The sequence below is a fragment of the Colius striatus genome, chromosome Z (assembly GCF_028858725.1).
Source record: "Colius striatus isolate bColStr4 chromosome Z, bColStr4.1.hap1, whole genome shotgun sequence".
NCBI lineage: Eukaryota > Metazoa > Chordata > Aves > Coliiformes > Coliidae > Colius > Colius striatus.
This window is the reverse complement of record NC_084790.1, coordinates 21,832,212-21,850,158: the sequence shown is the minus strand read 5'-3', so window position 1 is coordinate 21,850,158 and position 17,947 is coordinate 21,832,212. Positions and strand designations below refer to the sequence as shown.

At 40.3% G+C, this 17,947-nt stretch overlaps 1 protein-coding gene across 2 annotated transcripts in view; it reads left to right on the top strand.

The window, feature by feature from the left end:
• The window catches only part of NCBP1 (nuclear cap binding protein subunit 1), a 32,872-nt gene that overhangs the window by 9,707 nt on the left and 5,218 nt on the right, over window positions 1-17,947 (top strand). For both annotated transcript variants that reach the window (XR_009820893.1, XM_062018712.1), the window contains exons 10-20: window positions 964-1,027; window positions 4,909-5,019; window positions 6,236-6,300; window positions 7,038-7,100; window positions 8,419-8,493; window positions 9,582-9,685; window positions 10,534-10,656; window positions 11,862-11,964; window positions 13,305-13,398; window positions 15,939-16,042; window positions 16,677-16,791. Coding sequence is in view for 1 of the 2 variants with exons in the window: in XM_062018712.1 (XP_061874696.1) it covers window positions 964-1,027; window positions 4,909-5,019; window positions 6,236-6,300; window positions 7,038-7,100; window positions 8,419-8,493; window positions 9,582-9,685; window positions 10,534-10,656; window positions 11,862-11,964; window positions 13,305-13,398; window positions 15,939-16,042; window positions 16,677-16,791 (1,021 nt within the window). In the remaining variant the exon portion in view is untranslated. The remainder of the gene's footprint in view (window positions 1-963; window positions 1,028-4,908; window positions 5,020-6,235; window positions 6,301-7,037; window positions 7,101-8,418; window positions 8,494-9,581; window positions 9,686-10,533; window positions 10,657-11,861; window positions 11,965-13,304; window positions 13,399-15,938; window positions 16,043-16,676; window positions 16,792-17,947) is intronic.

Genomic DNA, 17,947 nt, shown 5'->3' with positions numbered 1-17,947 from the left:
TTGTTTGAAGCAGCTGAGTTGTTGAGGCACAGTGATCCTTGAGCTGGTTTGTTGGCAGCTGACTACCTTACTGGTGTTTATGAACACACTTCTACTTCCTCCTCCTCCGTGTGTTCTTCCCTTTGGGACTACATGGCAGGGGTAGTTGAGTTTTCTCTGGGGAGTCACTGCAGGGCCAGCAGAATTTGTTTGAGTTCAGCCATGGCAGGAAACAATGAGGGCACTTCATTTCTGAGAAATATCTGATGTGGGTAATTGGTAACCAAGATGGTTTGCCACAGAATTGGCTGTATCATGCTTCCAAATGTAACTACCTGACTTTGTCCATTTTTTTCATACTGTAAGAGTGATTTTGGTGATGGCATGTGATAAAGTTTTTAGTTTGCAACTGTGTGATTCAGCAGAAGCTATAAATTCAGGGTTGTTGCAGTTACTGAGGTAGTCTTTGCTAATTCTTAGAGGAAAGTAAAAGACTAGAGGGAGGTACGAGCTTTGCCAGAGAGGCAGAAAAAAAATCATGACAGTGGCAGTTGTTTGCACTGTAATAATGGTAGCTGATAAGGAGCTGGTTAAAAGATGAAGCATTTGAAGACTCAGAGTTTCTCGTATAACCCGTTATCGTAATTGTGCCTTTAACTCATTCTGAACGTCTGTTCTTGAGGGATTTTTTTCTTTATATACGCATGCCAGAATTACAGATCATCATGACTGAGCAAAACTGTGTTGAAGTAATGTAACTACAGAGAGATAAAATACATCATTACAAATCGTGGTTTAGGCAATGTTGGTGTGTTCTTGTACTGTTTTTATTTTAGATACTCGATGGATTGATGGACAGACTTTGGAAGGGTTGTTGATTTGTTTGTGCTGCTTTTCAATGAACTGCTTAAAACTAAACGTTACTTGATCTTTACATGTATTTGCAGTGTTACTTCTCAACTAAATGTATCTATGGTTTTGCAGTGCTGCCCAGCTGTTGAGCTACCCAGGAAATAACAAGATCCCCTTGAACTACCACATAGTTGAGGTACAGATTCTACAGATACCCTCTTTTCTAGCTCAGTTCTTTCACAAGTAACATATCCTGGTTAGTTCCATGATAAGTCTGTTAAATTACAGTTTCATTTGGGAATCAACTTTGTTGAATTCAGCCAGTAGCTTTTAAATGAGCAGGTTGTTTTGTTAGTTTTATGCTTTTGTTTGGTCATTTTAACTTGATGCATAGGAACTTTGGTCAAGTACCAAAATTTCTTAGTGCGCTGCTAATCTCGGTTGTGGCATTTCTTAAACTTTTACAGTTTTACATATGATGCTTCTAATGTATCAGGCAAAGAGGTGGCTATGTTTGAACCACTTCTATTTTAAGCATTTTTTTTAGCTAGAAGAGGAAATGGACACAAATTGAAATACAGGAAACTCTATTTAAACATAAGGGGTTTTTGGTTTGTTGTTCTTTTTTTGTACTGCAAAGGTGACTGAGCATGGGAAGAGTTTGCCTAGAGAGACAGTAGAGTCTTTATCCTTCAAAACCTAAACAGAACACAGCCCCTAGCAACCTGCTGTAGGAGACTGTTGTGGTTTAGGCCCGTCAGGGGATAAAAAGACCACGATTAGCCTCAGGTACCAAAGATCTGAGGATTGCTAGGTTCAAGACAAATCAGACCAGGCTACTCAGCTTGGGGAAGAAAACAGAAAATAATTTAGTGCAACATCAACTAAAGCACAGCCATAAAACCCCAAAACATGACCAGCACAAAACAACACAGAGTGGTACAATGATGAAGAGTCCAACCAGCCCTTTAAGAACACCTTCTTCCTACCTCTCTCCTTTTCCTGGGCTCAGAGTCCTGATCCCAGTGTTTTTTTCTCCTCCACCCCTGAATAGCCCAGGGAATGGGGGTTTCAGTCAGTCTATTCCCAATAGCTTCTGCCTTTTGTCTCTCCTCAGGACAGGTGGGCTCCATACCCATCCTCCCTGCAAGTCTGCAAGGTCCCTCACACACATGGCAGCCCTGCACAGGCTGCTCCAATGCGCATTTATCAGAAAGGCTGAAGCTCCTCTCTGCCTCATCATGTGGGGCTGCTCTGCGGTGTGCAGACTCTCCAGCACAGCCTGGGCCATGGCCGCCTCATTACACAGTCTCCTATCCATCCAGGTGCACTCACACAGAGCTGCTGGTGGCTCTCAGTCCTGCCATGGCCCTGCATAGGTTGCAGGGGTACAGCCTGAATTCTCACCGTGGCTTGCAGAGGGGTCTCTGGTCTATTGCTTCTCCTTCCTTCCTCCTTCTCCGACTGAGGGGTCCGTGTGGTCACCTCCATCTTGTACCACTCCTACACCTCCTCCCAAGCACTTTAAATTCCCATCCCTAAATAGTGATGGCAGAGGCACCAGATTGGCCCAGCCGGGCCGGAGGTGGGTCTGAACCCAAGAGCCAGGGCAGAGTTCAAAAACTCTTCACCGAGCCTTCACTGTAACCTGCTCCCCCTGTTACCAAGCGAAAGCTGCTCCTTGCTAAACCATGACAGAGACCCTGACTTATGCAGGAAGCTTTTGACTAGAAGATCTCCAACCAGACTCACAGTATAAACTGTATAAAACTTATTTTCCATCAAAAGTTGAAAGAGATTAAGAGATTTCAATAATAATGGCAAATGGACATATAAAGGCCTTGGGAAAAAGTAACTTTAAACAGGAATTTCAGAGCTAATTATAACAAGAAATAGTCTTATGTGGAGTATTTTTCTTAATGAAAGTACGATTGAGAATTCTGGGAACCAAAAGGCTGTAAAGTCACATTGCTTTTGGTCAGCTTGTTCTTTTTGTGCTCTGAATTCAGACCAGAAGAACCTTTAACAAAAATCTTCTGCCTTAACATCAACGTATTTTCAGTGGTGTGTCTTCAGGATCTTCAGGTGTTATAGAGCCGTGTACTTAGTGCTTAGCAGTACACTAATGTCAACAAAGAGTTACTGCAGTTCCTAATGAGATAATTACTTAAAGACCCTAGAAATTCTTTGATTCAGGGACATGAAGGATGTGAAAACAGCAAAGGTTTGCATGGATGAAATTACTGGAAAAAAGTGCAAGATTGGGGTACAAATTCTTTGACTATTACTGTAATAATTTCCTTTTTCTTGAATTTTTGAGTTATTGTAGATTAGTGACTTCATTACTTTAAATCTTGACCGCTTAATTTTAATGACGCTTCAGAGTTTTTAAGGCTTTTTACAGGCTTCTGTTCATTCTGCTTACCACTGCTCCCTTGTAGGATTCCTCTTGACAGTCGAGTTGTTGATAAGCTGCTTTCAACAGCAGTTAAAGAGTTTATTCTGTGAAATTTCACCAGCTGTTTGAGTAAGTCACAGAACCATAGATATAGTATGGTCTAACAAATAAAGTGTTTAAGGTTCAGAAAGAACATAACAGAAGTAAATGTGGCCTGAAGACCTGAGGCTCCAGGTCACAGTTGGCCAAGCTGAGCGCAGAATGTCCCGTGCCACCTGGAATATGTGGGGAGCAGCGGCAGCACCTTTCTCACGGTAGCTTCTTATTCATGCCTGCATGAATGTTTCTGGGAGCTGTGAGCAGAGAATGTCTGGGCAGCATCGTTGGACAGCTGTGGCCTGTTGTGCTCCTGCAGCTTTGGGTACAACTTGCACTTGGTGGTGTTTGTATATTCACCTCATCACTGTCCTGGTCTTTCTTGTAACCTTGTTATTTTCACAAAGTATGGTATACCACTTTGAAACACTTAATCTGAATATTTTTTAAGGGACATGTGTTGAATATCACAAATACATTATATAGTATCTCAAACAGATAATGAGTGGTCATCCTGTTGTTACTATTTCTTACTTTGAGAAGAGGAGCAGTTTTCTACCTGATTGGGTCCTCCTTACGTTTTTGCCATATCTGTCTTAACAGTATGTCCAAATTGGACCATCACAGAAAGGTTCTTCATCTCCTTGTAGTCTCTTCATGCTTTCAAGCCTTCTCTTAAAACAGGAAGTTCTAATCCACATGTTTTCATGTGCTGTTTGTGTAGTCTATAAATGGATGTTGATTTTTTTTTTTACACTAGTAAGATTTTCTAAAGCTTACTCATTTAAGCTTCAGGTCTTCTGTGTTTATTCAGAAGTTTAAATAGAAATTGACCAGCCATGATGAATCTAAGTCTCTTGATTCCTTCGATGGGATTTATGTCTACTTGAGAATGCAAAATAAATGGAATCTCAGAGATGAATGTTGTAGAGTGATAATCTTGTCATAGCCTTCAAAGATTGACATGCTGTTGTTAAAAGCAAACTTGGAGAACAGAAATTGGAATACTGACTGCAGGATTGTTTTCAGTTTTCTTAGAAGCAGCCTTGGAGCTTGTATTTTTGTTGTATGAAATGCTGATTGGAGTTTTCAGTTGAAAGCTGTGGTTTGTCTTAAGTACAGGAGAAAAGAGGACACAATGGGAAAGATATGGATGTAATTTTAATGCCATTAGTGTTTCCAGTAAATGCTTAGGCTTCATTTAATATGTTTAATGTTTGTATTTATTAGCAGAATCAGGTGATTTCTGCTTAGATCATGTAGTAGCACTGCAGTGGATCACGCTGTAACAACTATGCCTATTCCTGCCATTGCACTCTGTGTTTGTTAGACATAATAGATGTAGAATGTTGCTGTTGGGTTAGTATGAAGTAAAGGCAATTAGAGTGGATTGTGTCAGTACAGCGTAGGGTTACCACTACCTTTATACATTTTTATCTCTTTTCCCTGAATGTGCACGTGGCAGAATAATGTGGGCCTTTGGGGTATGTGATTGATTGAGACTGATGGCTGCTGGTGTGCAGCTGAGGGCAGTGCCTGCCATGTCAGACCACGTTCTTATTTGGTGCTGTTCTCTCCTACAGGTGATATTTGCAGAGTTGTTTCAGCTTCCATCTCCACCACACATTGAAGTAATGTATACAACACTCCTGATTGAACTGTGCAAACTTCAGCCTGGCTCCTTACCACAAGTAGTATCCTTTCTGTGTTTCTGGAGAGCACTTATAAAACACAGCCTTTATTTCCTTTGTTCTGTAGATGATGGGATAGCAATAAGTACTGACAGTATCAATGTTTCAAGCAGCTGCATGAAATGTTTCCTGTAACACTCAAAGAATAGAGCAACCCTCTTAGCACAGGTCTAGATTTGTAAAGCGATCAAGACTCTTTAGCTTTCTTAATGTTCTGGTCCTTCTTTGACCTCAAGAAGTGCTGTCTTGGTGAAGAGATAAATTACAATACTGTTTGTCACTGCAGCCTGTTTAGGTCTGGACAATGTGTGGCACGGTCAAAGACATATTGTAAAGACTGAGAAGGAAAGGAGGTGGCAGACTTGATCTTTTTTAGAACTGTGTGAGTAATACTCTTTTAGTAGGAAGTATAGTAGATTATTTAAAGGAACCTGCCAGAGTTTCACTCTGTATTCCCACTAAGGCCATTCAAAAGGTCAATAGTCATCGCCCAGACAGAGTGGCTAATTGCTGAGGAAGGAAGCAGGACTCACAGTCAGTGTAATATGGCTATTACACTGCCCCCTTCTTTGTTGCCATTTTAGACTCAAGTTAGATCATTGTTTTAGATACAGCTACAGACTGGGAATGGAGGGTGATTAATAGATGTCTATCCACTGGTAATTTCATGCTCAGATTTTCATTCTACTACAAGATACCACTCACTCTTTGCAATTCACATAATCTCAATGGTTAGAGCCAAACCTATTTCAAGAATCTGGTGAATGCCCACGTAGAAAGCTTTTACAGTTAATAAGGATACTGTAAGAAGGATAAGGACCTTGTAGGTAAAGTCTGTGTGGATGTACTTTCTCAGGCCTTCATGGATGATCAGAGATTGTTGGTGGATAAGCATCAGCAGCCCATGAAGATGGTGAGATTACAGAAGTACTGTGTCTGTATCAGTGAAGTTTTGCTTGTTACATGATGTGAACTTTGGGTTTCATGGAGGAAGCTAGTGGTCTCGTTGCACTAAAGGAAGATCAGGCTGGTATTAGAGGGTAGAGCTCACAATGTGCTTAAGTTTTTCCAGTGTGGAATTACTGTGAGTTACTTGATTTTGGAATAGACCCAAGGAACTTTCAATACAAACGTTGACTACATTCCATTAAAATCTGAAAGGAGTATAACATCTGCCTTATCTAGTGCTTTTCTATAAACCTTAATACAAAACTTTCAGCTTGCACAAGCCACAGAAATGCTCTACATGCGTTTGGATACCATGAATACAACATGTGTGGACAGGTAAATGTGTGTTGGAGACAATGAATAATACTCCTCAATATGCAATGTACAGGAAAAATGAAAACACTAGGGAAAGAGTAGTCAGAAATCCTTGCTAGAACTGCTTGGTGCTATTCAAAATGTTTTCTGGGCTCTGGTTTTGAGTAATCTGAAGGGAACGTGGAGGACTGACTGCTTGCCTCTCCTTCCCAGAAACGGAGGTCACAAGTCTGTGTACCAATACAGGATAGTTAAGATTGGTGACAACTTTTCTGTGTTCAGAGCATTTCATAGTTGCATAGTACTCTGTTACCAAGTGCTGTGCTGACTCTCTAGTGGTCTGGGAGGAGACTGGGAAGTAAAGTTAATGACGTGTCTGCCACCCAGAGGAGAGGAGAGTGGTGGTGGTTTTACCCTGTGAGAGAAGCCTGCATTGTGTAGGAGGACTGTTAATCACTCGTCGGAACTGTGAAAGTTGCGTATTTATAACTAAGTTTACATTTTAATTGATAGTTTGATAGGTCATCTGTTTGTATCAAACAACAGAGCATGACAGTCTACTTGTCCATAAAGGCTTCTTTGTGACTCTCCAAATTCAAGTCTTTTGTATCTGTCAACATAAATAGCTGTTTAGTGCTGTAATAGCTTTAGAGTTTAGGCTTACAGTGGAAAAGTAGAATGCATTTATAAGGAAATCTCAACTGAAAGTTTTCCTGCACTTCCAGCATTTAATGGAGCTTTCTTTTCTTTTAATAAAGATTTATTAATTGGTTTTCTCACCACTTGAGCAACTTCCAATTCCGTTGGAGCTGGGAAGATTGGTAAGTTTCTCTCCTTTTGACTTGAACCTGTTGTTGCAAAAACCTGAACATTTCAGACTTATCCAGGAAGTGTCCCAGCATACTGGCCCTGTTAATTGCTTTCCTCCAGCTTTTCATAAATCTTTCTTAATCTATTCCCTACCACTCAGTGGTAGATTATTTTGATAATCTATTTAGTCACTTAGTTGTCCCTGGTGAACTTTGTGATAAATCTCAAACCAGTGTAAGTGTTCCCTAAGCAAGGGAAGCAGAAGCATGGTTTCTTTAGTGTGTCCTGCACCTTCAGTCAGTTACTAGCACATTTTCTAAAATGACTCCCCAGATGGTTTGCCCTGACACTTTATATCCTGTATTCATTCTCTAATCTTGCTCTCTGTCTTACCCTAAACCCTTCCTTATAAGCTTTAACCCTGAGACCTTGTGATATGTTTCCCTCCTGTCAGATTCCAGTGCCTGAAGTTCCACCAAAGCTGGCCCTGCCATCCATTTTTACCATGCCCAATCTTGAACTCTTATTTCTAGCAGGAGCTTCCTGGACTCTATCAATGTCTAACCACAGATTCCTCTGAGCTTTCCATTCCAGGCATCCATGTAGCAAGAGAGATCACCTTGGGGTTAGGTCCTCCCTGCAGTAACTTCCACAGCCTGCTACCCTACATGCATTCCTTAGCAAATCTGCCCAAGTCTTCCTGGAGACTGCACCTAAAAAGAGTTGTGGCCGTTCTTGTGATATTTTGTGGCATAATACTTAAGTTTCTTGTGTTGTCTCTATCTGGAATTAAGGGCTTACTGGCTGTCCTACTGTACATCCATGTTGACTGACCAGGCAGCAGTCTTCGAAGAGCTGATTTTCCTTTGCCTAGGTGTTCCTCAATGGCAGTGCTTTTGTGGGTCTCACACAAGCTACCATTTTTCACAAATCTCACAAGCAACTGTATTTGAGATTTTTCTTTATCGGAAATGTGTTTAAATGAGCTAGAAGTTCAGAAATTCCTGTGAGAGAGGAAAAGACTATGGAATCGCATGCTGTTCCTTTCCTAAGGAAAGACAGCTAACCGTAAGAACAAATTATTTTTAATCTGGTGGGGGAAGGGAAGCTGCTTGAAGACATATCCCACAGAGCTGAGATGAGATTCCAAGAATGCTAATGACCAATAAGGAAATAGTGTTAAGCATTGTCTTAAAATTACTGACACTGTAAAACTGTCAAGTGCTCCTGTTGTCCTTGACCATGATTGTTTTGTACCTATTAGACCAAGTCTAGAGACTAAGGCACAAATTCTTTTGCTAAAAGCTATCAAATTCTGTACTTTGATAGGTCAGATTGTCTTACTCAGGACCTTGAAAAGCCCAAGCCAAAATTTGTGAGAGAGGTTTTGGAAAAGTGCATGCGGTAAGTAAGATCTTTTTGATAGTTGCATTCAAAGCAAGGTTTGATCTTTGCTTCTTGGTACTGTCAGATTCCTGTTAACTTGGCTCTTGTCTTAGGCACATCTGTTCCTATGACTCAGTTTCGGTTGAGAGATGTTTGGTTTTAATTGGGTTTATCTGCCATGGGATACTTAGGCCACTAGAGAGAGGGAAAAACAGGTGAAGCAGATGGTAGTGAGGTATCTGTCCCAGGTATGAACACCTGTAGTTACAAAAAGGCAAGCTTCACTGTATGGAAAGAAATAGAGTTTAGGCAGAGCTCCTGAAAAGCATTCAGCCTTCACAGAAATGGAGGAAAAACTAATCGTTAGTTACACTAAAAACTGAGAAGCTAATCTTGATTCTTCTGGGTGTCTCTGGTATTCATTGACCTTAAAACAAACAACCCTTGAAAAAGACAAACAAAACCTCCAGACCCAACAACAAGAGTACTGGAATCAGGGATGAACTTAAAATTGTTGGAGTACGTGGATGTAGGAGGGAGAGGGAGGAAAATGTTCAAAAAGTCTGTGTTATTCGGCATCCTATATGAAAACATTTGTCTGGTTTTGGATGAATTCAGTATAGGAAGTGTGGAAGTATTGTGCTGCAAAACAAATGCAATTTTTCTGTGGCAGTCTTCTGTTTCACTGGAAACTGCTAACAAAATTAAGCCTCTGTGGGAATGTAATAAGATGGAAAGTAAAATGAAGACTTCAAGTTTAATATTTTTTCTGCTTTGAATGCTAACGGCTTAGCAGTTTTCTACAGCTCATCTGAGGCTTTTGCATAAAACATCCTACCTGCAGCCTCTAAATCTTTTCACAAACCAGATTAATTGTATGTGGATGAAACTGTAGTGTCATGGCCTTCACATAGAAAGCATCTACTAGTAAGTTTGGTTACATAGCTCTCGTTACCTAGCAGGAACTACTAATCTGTTATATAAACATCCTGATATGTTTTTCCTATGAAATTAAATATAAGAAATATAATAAAACAGTGACTTAGGAGTTAGTCCGAGTGTTATTGCCATTTTTATTCTACTGCTGTGAAACTTGTTATTTCCAGACTCTCCTACCATCAGCGAATAATAGACATTGTTCCTGCAAGTTTTTCTGTCCTCAGTCCTGCTAATCCAATGTGCATTTACAAATACGGAGATGAAAGTAACAGTAAGTATTAAAGTCACTGAGAGGTCAAGTTGAAGAAAACGATGTTTCAGGGCAAGGGAGCCCACTAGAGTCACTGGAATGTCTCTTGTCTTCTTCATAAGAAGAGTACAGCTGGAAGAAATGTGCATGATGTTCATATAAGTAAATATGCTTCATGTGAGCAATTAATAAAAAAAGTATATATATGAAGCCTGGATCTCTGTTACATAATCTTCTGTGTTGCTTTATGAAGAAAAGAAAACCCAGATACATGAAGTTACTCTTGCTGAGGTGGTTGTGATGTTGTGCAGCATTGTTTCCCAGAAGTCTAAAATTGGAAAATTGACCTATTTTCGCTGTTTGGGCACAATAATGTGCAAAAGTCAGCATATGAATTGATAATGTGAGTTTGTCTTTTGAACTTCATGAAATGGTAGAAGATTTTACCATAAATTTAGTTTAATGAAGCATACAGAGGCAGCAGATGTTGTAAAGACTGATGTAGAAAGATACCTTGTTACTCAGTATAAAGATAATCCCAAGTATAAAAGTGTCATCATCAAAGATAAAGTAAGGAAAAACAACAAGCTACTCTATTTTTAGGAAACTGGTGGAAGCTAAGTAGAGCTTTAGACAGGAGAATGATTACCTAATCTCAGCTGTAAAGGTTCTTCTGAAAGATTTTTATTTGATATGAAGATCGGGAGCAGTGTTGAGCAGTTTTATGGAACAGCGATGTGGATAGTGGCATTGGAAACAGATAGTTTTAAATGTCACTGGGAAGCATACTTGTTTCTCTCAGAGGCAAACTGATGTTAAAAACACTCACTTGCCTGCTACATGTTTTTGACCTCTCTGCTTTTGTTCAGGGTCTCTTCCTGGATATACTGTGGCTCTTTGTTTAACAATTGCAATTAAAAATAAGGCCAGTAACGAGGAAATCTTCAGCATTTTAAAAGATGTGCCTAATCCAAACCAGGATGATGATGATGGTAAGATATACACCATTAGGCTTTGTCAGGCTATAATGTCTTTTGCATGTAGATTAACCTACCATCCTTTGAGGCGGTGAGTGTGGTGGTGAAAAGAACTGTATGCCTTTCCTGCTAATACTTGGTTACAATTTGTCAGTAAGTGGACATAATATACCACTGCTGGGGATTTTTGCAAACATCTTACATGCAGAGGCAGGTTTGTTTGTATTAACAGAGGTAACTGGTGTTTGAGGTGTGTTTTTTTGTAATTATTGACAGAGGTAGCGTGGAAGAATTTGGCATTTCCTTTGCCTTCAGCAGCACAAAGCAGTTGATGCTGTTATACTCACTCCTGAGGTTTGGTACTTGTGCCCTGTTGGGGAGCGTCCCTCCCCTTGGTGCCGTCCCAAGATAGCCAGCCCAGTGGCTGGAGTCTTCCTCAGATATAAACTCACAATGAGGCTCTGCTCACATTCTTTCTAGGCTTGCAGCCAGAGCCAGCATGGATTCCTAAAGCCTGTGTGTTTTAGAGAGCGAGGAGTGCCAGACAGAATTAAGATGTGATCTTTACAGAGGGGACAGCTTCAGTGTTTCTGTAATACTTGCAAGTGTACATTCTGTTACACAGACAGAGAGCAGCAATGATCTGGGATTATTTTTTTCCTTGGATCGACTGTCACATTGGCCGATTTGCTTTATGCATCACCCACTAATGAGTGCTGTTTGTCCCACCTGTCTTCAGCTGCAGCAACAGGAGGGCATGGCACCATTCACCCCTGGTACCCATAGTTGCTGTGAACATATGCTGGACCTTTCCCCCACCATAAACAGCCAGCCTCTGCATCCTAATCATTCTTCCCTTCTCTTTATCTACTCTCCCTTCTTTATGGTCTACCAAGCCTTCATATTGATGCATGACTCTGCAGTTTACTCTGCTTTTTTTCTCTGCTGCTGACCATCAGTGCTGCTACATGTTAGTGGCATGGCTATGTCTCTGATGGCTTCTTCACTGACCTAGAATTACTTCTGTACATTTTCTCCATGGCAAAATGGGAGCCTTGCACTTTTTGGAAAGTCTTTACTAGTTCCCTGCTCAGCCTTGCAAAATTGTCTTGAAGTTTTTTGTGAAATGATTTAAACCCCTAAGTTATCCCTATGGTTTTATGAGTAGCTTACATGCTTTACTTGAAGTACTTACAGTTTCAACTTTAAATAACTTGCAGATGAAGGATTTACTTTCAACCCTCTGAAAATAGAAGTCTTTGTTCAGACTCTGCTCCATCTAGCTGCAAAGTCTTTCAGCCACTCCTTCAGTGCCCTGGCAAAGTAAGTGTAATATGTACCTTATTTTCGGGCTTACAGAGCTGTTTAATTCTTGCAGTAAGATGCATGATGAAAGAACTGGGCTGCAGGCTTCAGCAATGTTTTAGGTGCTCCACAGTGCAATGTATTTGGGAGAACTAGTGACACTGCTTTACTGAGGGAATGGTAGCGTAAATCCTCAGTTATATATATGGATGGAATTAGCAGAAACGAGAACATTACAGCCACGTGGTGCAAGTCTAACCAATGAGACAAGTTTGGAACATGACTCCATTTTAGAATTACTCATTTGCTGATTACGATGTGAAACAAGGGTTTCTCCTTACATTTGAATGCCTGGGTCACTTCCACCATAAAATCTCATGTTGTGAATATGACTGTGGAATGGTTACATCTGTATAAAAAAAGTAAAAGGAAAATGTGAAACTTTAAAGCAGTCTGCTGTAAACTACTTCTATCTACCAAAGTACAGTAAAATCCATTCTAAAATACTTCAGAGTGCATTCCTTAAAGGTGTGGTTTGACTGCTAAAGAATTTACTGCCTCTTTTTTACTAAAATGAGGTAAAATAACTGATTTTTAATGCTATGTGCTTTGGAGTTGCTCTTAAGTGGTCTCGATACATGAAAGTTAGTCACACACATCTTAATGAGTTATTTTTCTACCTGTCCTTAAAGATATGCAAAGCTGTTACTAAAACTGGCACCTGGGAGCTTAACAGAGGCAATGTTTATAAGGAGCTGTAGGTATTAACCTGCATTCAGTCGTACAAGAGGTAGGGTGATATTAATACTGAGAGCCATGATATTTTCAGTTCTGCACACCAGCCATGGCAGCCACGAGTTCAAAAAGATCCTCTTATGCTTTATAGTTACATTACAGTAAGATGGGTTGTGAGTGCTGTGTAGCAATCAGTGTAACTGCTAAAATAGAGGCTTTTAACAGCACTTCCTTCAAAAAGAGGCAGGTTGGATAAGTGTCTAAAGTTGCAGAAATACATATCAAGAGGAAGGTCTGAGGCTCAAAAGGCAGCAAATTTTGTTCCAACTGTGTAGATAAGCACATGATGCTTGAAAGTGCCTCCTGCTTTTAGAGACTGTGAAATGCAGCCCAGCTTCAGGGAGTAGGTTCACCATTAAGATTTCAGTTGCTTTTAGGAGCTGTTGTGTCTTTGTAGCCTATTTTAGCTCAGGATGGTTATATTTTCGAGGGAATAGTCATTCAAGAATTGCTGCAGATAGTAATAAAATTTTCCTTTGGCACATCTAAACCACTTGCCTTGTATCTGCTGCTCTTTCGACCTCATCACAACCCGTCTACTGACTACTTATCTCTATTACAAGGTTTCATGAAGTCTTCAAAACGCTTGCTGAAAGTGATGAGGGGAAACTCCATGTTCTGAGGGTTGTATATGAGGTTTGGAAGAATCATCCACAGGTAAGAAGTTGCAGTGTCAAGTATCTTCATGAGCTTCATCTTGCAGAGCTTATATTTAATACAAAACAGAGTTTGCTGTATATCCTTTAAAAATGACTTGTCAAATGTCATCTAATTTCAAGGAAAGTTCAGATTATATTTACTGTTGTTACTAGTGCCTAAAATGAAGGCTGGACATAAAATATGTCCTAGCAATAAGACCACTTCTTCCTCGGAGTTTGTTGAGGGAGAGCAAAGGCAGTCACTCTGACTCAGATCTGTATTGTGCTGTTTGTCATACAGGAGAATAACTTTTGCTAAAATCATATTTCTGATCAAAATTGGAAAACTCTGTAGATATGTAAATGGAGATAAGATGTACATATTGTATGAAAAGCAGGTCACATGGCTTGGAAATGCAGGGACCTGAGGTTGGTTTCTTTTTGTGATTTAATTTTGTGTGTGTGTGTGATTTTTTTTTTTGGTTTGTTTTTCAGTTACTAGTGAAAGACATGTAGTTTTTCCACAAAGCTCACATTGGAGTCGCTGTTGCATGTGGGAGAGCAAGTAGAGCTGCAGTCAGTGGCAGTTCAGTACAGATCAGTCTAACAGTGGGATGTCAGACATGGGATGATGCTCATTCTTGAGCCAGAGGAAATGGTACCCCAAAAAGACCTATGAAAAAATGCCTGTTGTTCAAGCTGTTCAGTTTATTCACAGCAGTTATTTTCTCCTTCAGCTGTCATTCTTCTATAAATGGAAATTGATAAGGAACTCAAGCTGAATTTGCCTGCAATAATTATTTCACATACTCCTTACTGGTCTGTTAGTGTTGCACTTTACTGTGCTTGAAGGTGGACTGTACCTCACAGCTGTGTAGGCCAGTCTTTCAGAAGCAGTGCTGCTGAGAGCAAGGGGCAATCCTTGCCTCTGCTGCTGGGCCTATGGTCTCTAGGGGAAAAGCTGAGTACCTAGAAGACACCTATGCAAGATGTCACCTCTCTAAGTACAGTAAAAACGTCAAAAAAACAGGATGTAAAAAATATATTACGCTTTCTACCCAGATTACTAACCTTGAAAATGTGGTGTTTACAGTCTGACCTATTTCGTACTGCCATTTAACTGGATCAGAAGAAATTACCTTACTAATACCTGCACCCTCTTCATTCCTTTGTAGTGCAACATGACCAAACCGAGGTTTCAAACCCAGACTAAACGGTCACGTTAGGTTTTTATGAATCACTTTAAAAAATACCAAATGCAGAAGTTACAAAGGTCTGCTGTTTTACTCGATTGAGGAACTTAATTTTTCCTCTCTTGTATTTATTGCAGTTCAGGCTTTTGCTTCTGATCAAGCTATCTTGGGTTTTTTGCCCCCTGAGTCCCAACCTGTCACACAAAAGAAATAGTGCCTGTGCAGCAGGACATTTGCCCCCAAAGTCTGTTTTCATGCCACTAGCCCTACTCTGGTACCTGTGAAAACATCCTTTGATTTGGCTCAGACCATCAGCAGTATTCTTAAGGCATTTTGGTGCTGATGAGTGGTCTTTGCTGCAGATAGCGATTCAGCAATAGGAATTGCCAGGAAGAATCTGGGACCTTTGAGCAAGGTTGTGATGGTGACTTCACACAGAGAAACTTTTAACATTGAGGTGAAATGTTTTCTCAGAATCCTAGGCCTGTGTTTCTTGAAAGATAGGCTAAATAATAATAAGAATTTATTCCTGGCAATACAGAAAGAGAAGTAGAGCACAGGGTGCTAAACCAGGACTTGGAAGTTGGCTGCTGAGTCTTCTGTATGATTCATTCAGTTATTTTAATTTTCCTTCCTTAAATGGAGCTTTATTACACTTCCTTATTTGACAATGGGTGGTTGTAAGGATAAATACAGTGCAGGCTGTGGTTCTTAAGGTACTGTGGCATTGAAGCACAAGAGTAACTAAAGATAAGCCTTTTTTCTGAACAGCTTGCAACTGCTTTAGTCAGTAACTCCTCTCTGCAGTTGCCTGCTGGATTGCTTGCCCCACCTCCCCAGAATCATGGCAGTGCCTGTGGTAAGTGAGCGCTTCCATTGACTACGCAGCACTGTCTTGTGTCCTGAAATGAAAAGATCCTGTAGAGAAGAGCTTGTTCTCAGGTTTGAAGACCACTGTAGTTCAAGAAGCATAGGCTAACAGTAGCTACTTCATTGTGATGATCTGACAGGTATACATACTCTGGTTTGAGTATTTGTGTCAAACTCTTGGGCTAGTGTCTCTTAAGACCTCATTTCAGCTATTATGCTTGTAGTTTTTGCTTTTGTGTGCATGTATGTTAACACGGAGTGATATGTAGAAATACAGAATATACAGATATACAGATACATAGAAAATCAGAATACTTTATGTGATCGATATAGATCCCCTAATTTGAGCAGTTTTAGGCTAGACTGCTCAGCTTCTTGAAGTATTTGAAACTACCTGGTAACATCACCAACACAGAGTTGCCATCTCTGGTTTTATCTGAGGCTAAAATACTTTATGTGCTTTGTGTGTGCAATGTCTTTCTTTCACAAAATATAGATGATTGCTGTGCTTGTGGACAAGATGATTCGGACACAAATTGTTGACTGTGCTGCAGTAGCAAACTGGATCTTCTCTTCAGAGCTTGCACATGATTTTACTAGGTAAGAAGAATTTGTCTTGGGTTGTTATTTCTCTGTAAGTTACTATTTGAAGTGACCAGCACATAGTTTAATCTATGAAAACTGAGTAGTAGGAGAAAAAAATACAATAAGCTTTTGCCTCGTCTGCAGAATAGATAGTTGAGCATTTTCCTTTGAGTTGGGGTATGAATGTTTACGTGACTGTGCCAGAATGTTGCTAGCTTGTCATTTTGCAAGTAGTCTAAGCTTGACAAAGCAGAACAATGCTGGAACGACTTCTAGACAAAATCTGTTTTGTGTTAACACAGCTGCTTGCTTAGTGTGTTCCTGCTTTTTGGTTGAGGTGTGCAACTTGTACCACATTGCTTATTGAGGTCAGGAGAAACCTTTGGTCTGAGAATTCAATTTGATGTTGGTAGCCTTGCTGTATGTGTGAGAGATACGGTGCTGGTTTAGAATTGTACTGCAAAAAATAGGAAAGAAGCGATTGTTAAGCTTTCCCGTTTGCTGAGTGTTTGCTCACTGTCATCGATGCTTTAGGTGACAGTAAGTTTTTAAAATTCCCCCGGATATGCTTTTCTGTAAGAAACTACATTCAGTTTTCTATCTTGGAGTAGCCTGTAATGTAGTGTTTTGAGCTTTCTGTCTTTCATAGGTTTTATATCTGGGAGATCTTACATTCCACAATTCGTAAGATGAATAAGCATGTTCTGAAGATCCACAAAGAACTGGAGGAGACTAAGGCAAGGTTGGCCAGGCAGCACAAAAGAGTGAGTAACCTGTTAGTAATTTTCACTTGTTGAATTGTGCAAATCTGCCTACTGTCAGACTGATGCACGGCTGGTTTTTGGGAAGGACTCAACGTGTATGTTTGTCAGGAAGCATCTCTGCAGATTTATGGTCATTTGTAGCACTAAGACATCAAAACTGGATGCATATTCTCCGTCCACCTTTCTAATGACAGCTATAACGTAAGAATCCAGTAAAATCTTTAAGGGAATTAAAATGTATTTGCTCTGCTCAAGCTGTCTCCCAGAAATTTCTCTTCAAATACAAAGATGTCTTCCACTTGCCTTCTAATTTGGATTCCAGTTACCTTATTAGAGAACAATAGGAATGGTTATAAATTATTTATAGTAAGTTGTGTTAAAGAGCACTCTCGTGGCTTCCATGCAGAAGTGCACGGAAACAGCTATTTGCTATTGAAAAGTTGGCTGTTACCGTTCTTCTGGTGGATGCTGCTGGATTCTGACACTGGCATCTGTCACTTCCTTCCTCCAGCTTATTTTTCTGAACACCTTCATGTGATCTGTGTACAACAAACTGATGAGCAAGCAGCCACTGTTGCATTCTCTTGTCCCAAGTGAAATGGTATGAGTGAGTGTCTCCTGTGGCAGCTGCAGTAGATGGGGCCCAGGGAAGCTTGGCTGAGTGAAGTGATACCCATAATAGATTAGTCGCGATAGAATGAACTCAGTTTGTAAACACATTGAGAGTTGCAGAGAGCAAGAGAGAATTTTCCTTATTTGCATATAGTCTGTGAGTATACTTACCTGCATAAACTCCTTAGCTATCTCCAAAACTTTGGACGTTAGTGTCGGAATTTCACACATGGCACAGAAGAGGCTGATGATGGTTTTTGAGGAAAATTGCACAAGTCACTACTTTTTTTCCAGATGTGTTTGCAGAGACCACTGATACCTCACAGTTTGCCAGTGTCTGTTCACTCCAGCCCCTTCATGCTTTTTCCTCCACTCCCAGCAGCAGCCATCCTAGTTGCTTGCATCCTCCATATACATTGATCAGCAGTTAATAGATGCCTGTGATTACTGAAGGCCTAGATGCAGTCATTGATCTTACTGTGAGGCAAAGAGCTTCTCTGGCACCTCTAAACAAATGTACCAGTGTTTTCATTTCTGTACTTGT